Raw genomic sequence first — 6102 nt, 5'->3', positions numbered from 1 at the left:
CGCCAATGACCTCACCAGCCCCTCTCCGACCACCCCCCCCTTTCTCTTTTCAACTTTTCCAACTTTTCCTTCCGTGCCCTCCTCTGAGCGAGGCAGCGTGAGCCCTGCGAGGCAGCCGGCTCCGTCTGAATGGAAAAGGCAGGCAGGGAGGGTGAGTCAGGATGTGTCAGGCTGCCCTCCCCTGCTGCCTGCCCCCCGCCCGCCCGCCCTGGCCCCCTATATAACCCCCCAGGCGTACACACTCCCTCACTGCCACGGCCCTCGCTGCTCACACGCACATGCCTCCCCTCCCCAGGCCGAGGCCCAGCTGACCCCCAGGGCCCCCCCCCCCCCCCGGCAGCGGACAGGGAAGGGTTAAAGGCCCCCAGCTCCCTGCCCCCTGCCCTGGGGAACCCCTGCCCTGTGGGGACATGAACAGTAAGTTGGTTCAAGTTCATGGGGTGGGGGGGACAGGAAGGGAGGAGGGAGGGCCCGTGGCGAGGAGGGTGGGGAGCAGACAGGCTCAGCGGAATGGGACAGAAAGAGACAGAGGAGAGTGAGGGAGCCATGGGGAGGCAGAGACGGAGAGGAAAGGAGATTCCGAGAAAGCAGGAGGCCCGGAGAAGAGACGGGCAGAGAGAGACGGGAGGACGAAGTTGAGACGCGGAGAGACGCACAGGGCAGCGCGAGAGAGATGGAGACCCCCAGACAGACGGAGAGAGAGACAGATGCCGGGAGGTGACCCCCAACGGCCGGGGACCCTCAGGGAGTCAGCGGGGACAGAGGGACGCAGACGCCCAGGCATCCTGACAGAGAGGTTCCGGGAGGGAAACTGAGGCAGAGAGTTTCCCGCCCCCCCCGCCCCAGGAGGTGAGCGCAAGTCCAGAACACCGACCCCAGCCAGGGGGAAGAGAGAAAGAGAGACAGTGGTGCAGACAGGAACGGGAGAACCAGACAGATGCGGACCGACGGACAGACAGCGGCGGGGGAGGGCCGGGGGGCGGGCTGGGGGTGTGATGCGGGAGCGGGGCGGCCCGGGGGGCGCTGATTGGCTGGCGGGAGCGGGGGTGGGCGGGGCAGCTGGGGGATGGGCTGCCGGGGAGTCAGCGGTCCGGAGCCCCCGAGCCGTGCGCCGCCGCCGGGTCTCCCTCCGCCTCCCGCGGCCCGGCTGCGCCCGCGCCTCTGCCTCTCTCCGCCCAGGTGTGCTCCGGGGGCATCCCCGGCACCACGGCCCGGCCTTCCGCGGTCCACTCGGGAGTGGAGATGTCCCCCTGGGGAGGGGTCTGGGCCTCCGAGTTTCTGTCTCGGTCTCCTTCCTCTGATCTCAGTCCGGCTCGGGCTCCCGAGGCCCCGGGAGGGGGCAGGTTCTGGCCTGTGCCTCCCCCCTCATGCCCCGCCCCGGGGCCCAGATTCCGGCGTCCGGGGGCGGACGGGAGACGCCCGGCCCGTCTACCCGCCCCGGGCCGCGTCTGCTCCGACGGGCGGGGCAGCCAGAGCCGGAGAGGGAGAGGGAAGCCCGCCCCGGCCCTGCGACCTGCCCTGGGCGCTCCACCCTGGGACTCAAGACCCCCCAGTCCCTCCTCCCTCAGACCCACCAGTCCGGTCTGAGCTCTCTGCTTCCTCCCGCCCCCAGGTGTTTGCTGCCTGGTCCTGGTCGCCCTGAGCCTGTGGCCAGATAGAGCTGCCGCCCCGGGGCCACCTCCTGGCCCCCCGCGGGCCTCCCCAGACCCTCGGGCTGAGCTGGACAGCGCCGTCCTCCTGACCCGCTCCCTCCTGGCGGACACTCGGCAGCTTGCGGCGCAGCTGGTAGGAGAGCCTGGAGGGGATGGGCTGGGACCAGGACCAGGAGTGGGGAGGGCTTCTGGGCTACCACGGTGGCAGAAACGGGGGGGAGGGAGGAGTTTGGGGCCTGTCTGGAGGATGGAGGGACCCTTGGAGCTGGGCAGGGTTCCCCTCAAGGCTTCTTTGCCCCCACAGAGAGACAAATTTCCAGCCGACGGAGACCACAACCTGGACTCTCTTCCCACCCTGGCCATGAGTGCAGGGGCGCTGGGAGCCCTACAAGTAAGGGAAGGGGAAAGGGACGCGGGCAAAGATGAGAGCTGGGCGTGGGGGGGGGTGCGGGGGATTGGGGGCCAGAGCAGGCAGGTGGCAGGTGTTCCCTGATGCCCCCCGTGCCCTGTGTCCTAGCTCCCAGGTGTGCTGACTCGGCTGCGAGCGGACCTGCTTTCCTACCTGCGCCATGTGCAGTGGCTGCGCCGGGCCGGGGGCCCTTCCCTGCGGACCCTGGAGCCGGAGCTGGGTGCCCTGCAGGCCCGGCTGGACCGCCTGCTTCGCCGGCTGCAGCTCCTGGTAGGACACTCCGGCCCCCAGACCTGACACCTAGACTTGAAACCCGAGACCGCAGGACCCTCTGAGACCCTCCTCTGTGTCCCAAACCCTGTGGCCCCGAGACCCCCCCAGACCCTGCCATCTCCAGACCTCAGAACCTAGACCTTGAGGTCTCAGACCTTGAGCTCTGAGTCCCTAAGACCTCAGATGCTGGTCGTGAGCCCTTACGAGCCCCAAACCCTGACTGCTAAAATCCTAGACCCAGCACCCTGAGATCAGAAAACTTCAGATACCACTTCCTGGGCCTGACCGCAAAGACCCTGGACCTCAAATTTCAGCTCCCCATTCTGAGAGCCCAGCCCTCACCCATGAGTTCCTGAGCTTGGATTGGAGAGACCCCACATCTAAGACCCCAGCCCCGACATCTTGGACCCGACCCCAGACTTGAGCCTGCAGCCCCCAGCCCTCACCTAGCACCAGGATCCCAGTCCTGATTCTATAGACCTCGCCCCCAATCCCCTGGACTGGGCCCTGGAATTCCAGTTCTGACACCCCCACCTTTTGGTCCCAGTCTTCATTTTCTGAACGCATCATGCTGAGAACTGCCCACCCAGAAACCCTACCCCACAGGCCACAGACACTCCGGAAGCATGCAGCCTGGACTCCCCAACCTCCCATTCAGACCCCTTCCTGGGACCCCCACTGCACCCCTGACCTATTGCTAACCCTCTGTCCTCTCCCAACAGATGTCCCGCCTGGCCTTACCCCAAGCACCCCCAGACCCACCAGCTCCCCCGCTGGCCCCCCCGGCCTCTGCCTGGGGAGGCATCAGGGCAGCCCATGCCATTCTTGGGGGGCTGCACCTGACCCTTGACTGGGCCGTGCGGGGCTTGCTGCTGCTGAAGACTCGGCTGTGACCCGCCACCCGGAACCACCAACGTCCTTCGATGCCACATCTTATTTATTTATTTATTTTGGGACTGGGGGCACAGCAGCAGGAAAACACCCCCTCCTTCTCTCCCCCTAATTCGAGATGGTCCCTCCAGGAGACCTGGGCGGAGTGGGGGGTATCTGTGCCTTATTTATACTTATTTATTTAAGGGGGCGGGTGGGAGGCAGGTGGACTTGGGGACCAAAGGGGCAGGGAACTGGAGTCCTAGATTCTTGAATCACTTAAGAAGTCTGGCCACAGGCTTTCCCTGTCCCCTAGCCCTCTGGGCCTGGGCAGGAGCATATATTATTTATTAAACAATTACTTTTTGGGTTGGGGTGGGGAGGGAAAGGAGGCCTGGGTTTTTGTACAAAAATGTGAGAAACCTTTGTAAGATGGAGAAAGGGGAATTAAATTTGTCATACACATCCACTTAGAGGCGATTTTTCTGAGTGCTGAGGGTTCGGGGCTGGTCGCCGGGGTCCCTGGAGCAGAGAGAGGCAGGGACCCTTAGTGGGCAGGACAGCAGAGAGGAGATTGTTGGTCCCCCAGGGACCCTGAGTGCTGAGGGCCAGGGTCTGAGCCTGCACTTTGTAGGCACTCAATAAATTAAAGGAAGGTTCCAGAAGGCCATCCTATGCGCTACAATACTTGCATGTGACAAAGCTACAAGTTTGATGTTCGTTATGGTGATGTTCACAACAGCAGATCAGAAACCACCTAGATGTCCAACAGTGAGGGATGGTTTAATAAATTACACCCATCCATGTGATGGAATACCATCAGCCATGCCAAGGGGATGAGACGGAGGCTGCTTTAAGACATAGAGAAAGCAGGCTACTGACCACTGCATGATTCCCATTTTGTGTTTGGATGGATGGATGGATGGATGGATGGATGGATGGATGGACAGATGTTTTTAAAAGTCCTAGAACATGGGGCATCTGGCTGGCTCAGTCAGTAAAGCATGTGACTCTTGATATTGGGGTCGTGAGTTCCAGCCATACATTGGGCATAGAGCTTACTTTAAAAATAATAATAGGGACACCTGGGTGGCTCAGCCTTCGGCTCAGGTCACGATCCCGAAGTCCCAGGATCGAGCCCCGCATCGGGCCCCCAGCTCAGCAGGGAGTCTGCTTCTCCCTCTGCTCTTCACCCAGTTCATTCTCTCTCTCTCTCTCTCTCTAATAAATAAAATCTTTAATAATAATAATAAGTCATAGAAGAAAATGCACCAAAATGTTGACAATGGTCCCCTCAGGGTGGAAGGTGGGGTAGAGTTATGAGTGACTTTTAAAAAAAATCTGTGCTTGTCTGTATTATCCAGAATTTCTACAATGACCATGTATTTTGCATGACACATTTAAAAAAATAATAAACACTTTTTAGAATGGAAGAATACCAGTCAACACCTTCTCCCCCAATAAACCCTCAGAAGGAGTCAAGAATCACAGTTCACTGAGTCCCTGCTCTGGACCGTGCCTTAAGTGTGGGGTTTTACTTACACGATCCCCTGAATGCGCCATTATGCCCCACTTTACAGGCGAGGGGAGGTGAGGTGGAGGGGGGGTGGTTGTTGTTCAGGGTCACATGGCTAGGGAGAGACAACTGTGATTCTGCCAGAGGTCTGGCTCATTCCAAAGCGCACGTCCTTTTCTTTAGAACCCATGTTCAGCAGTTGTTGCCACAGACACAAATATGTCACATATGGGGAAACTGAGGCCCAGTGGGGGTATGAGTCTTACTCAAGGTCCAGAGGAAGGTCAGTGGTGAGCTGGGGCTGTACTCAGGTCTCCCTTCTTAAGAGTCAGAAACTCTTGGTTAATTATCCGTTTACAATATCCAAGACAGCACCCCCCCCCGCCACCTGCCCCCTGCAAGAGTCCAGTTTTTTCACTAGTTTGGGTCTGGATTCGGGGCTTCTGATTCACAGACTTCAGCCCTCAAGACTCTAGGCCACATCTTGGGGAAGGGAGCCCATCCGTGTCCCCCAGAGAGTTCCCAGAAAGAGTCCTACACATGTCTGATGAGGTCACAAAGCCCCTCCAACGGAAGGCTCCTCCCCCAGGCCAGGGCTGACCCCCCCCCCCCCTTCAAGGCCATGGCCAAGCCCTGGGGAAGCTCCACCCTCTGGAACCGCTGAGCTCCCGCACCTGTGAAGCCCAAAAGGCCAGTACGGGTGGGCTGGGGGACACTGGGCAGGCCATGTGCCCAGGTGCCCGGCTCCCTGACTGTGTGTCAGTGGTGACTCACCTTTTCTCCAGCCGCCATGAACCGGTTTCGGAATATCAGGCGCATGGAGCCACTCCAGGGACCCTCAAAATGGGTCCCCACTCTGGGCGAGCTGCAGAAGACCCTCCAGAAGGGCGAGTACCTGCCCCTCCGCCCGCTGCCCATGTTCGAGAGTAACTTTGTTCAGGTCCCCAGCTTCCTGTACCCTGGGGGCGGAGAGGGGCAGGAGGGGATTGGAACTCCCTGGGCTGGGGGACTTGAACCCAGGCAGGTATGAGGCAGTGGGGGTGGGGGTGGGGGTGGGTGGGGCTCCCGTGGCAGGGGGCTTGGGCTGGGGGTGCCAGAGGAGCACTGGAGAAGGAGTGGTTCCAGCCCCTCTCCCTGGCCCCCCAGGTGACCAATCAAGGGGCCCCCGTGTACATGCACCACAGAACCAACCGTCTGACCATGGGTGTGGCTGCCTCTCTGCCAGGCCTGGTACTCCCAGACATCCTGCTGATCGCTCAGCCCGGAGAGGGCAAGGAGTGCTCCAACCTCATCCTCACCAGGTGCCTCCTTCCCCCCGCATCTGCCCCAGGGAATGCTCCCACCTCGTCCTCACCAGGTGCCTCCATCCCTCCATCTGCCCC

General features: G+C 60.9%; 1 protein-coding gene across 1 annotated transcript; it reads left to right on the top strand.

Annotated features, from left to right (window-relative positions):
* The first annotated feature begins 410 nt into the window (after positions 1-410).
* Positions 411-3227, top strand: IL11 (interleukin 11). The gene is made up of 5 exons (XM_021689256.1): positions 411-417; positions 1613-1785; positions 1957-2043; positions 2170-2331; positions 3057-3227. Exons 1-5 carry the CDS (start codon positions 411-413, stop codon positions 3225-3227), a joined length of 600 nt encoding a protein of 199 aa, XP_021544931.1.
* The last annotated feature ends 2875 nt before the right edge of the window (positions 3228-6102 follow it).

This window comes from Neomonachus schauinslandi, chromosome 16, assembly GCF_002201575.2.
Source record: "Neomonachus schauinslandi chromosome 16, ASM220157v2, whole genome shotgun sequence".
In the NCBI taxonomy this organism is placed as follows: Eukaryota; Metazoa; Chordata; class Mammalia; order Carnivora; family Phocidae; genus Neomonachus; species Neomonachus schauinslandi.
The sequence above is the reverse complement of the archived record's forward strand: the minus strand, read 5'-3'. Positions and strand labels throughout refer to the sequence as shown.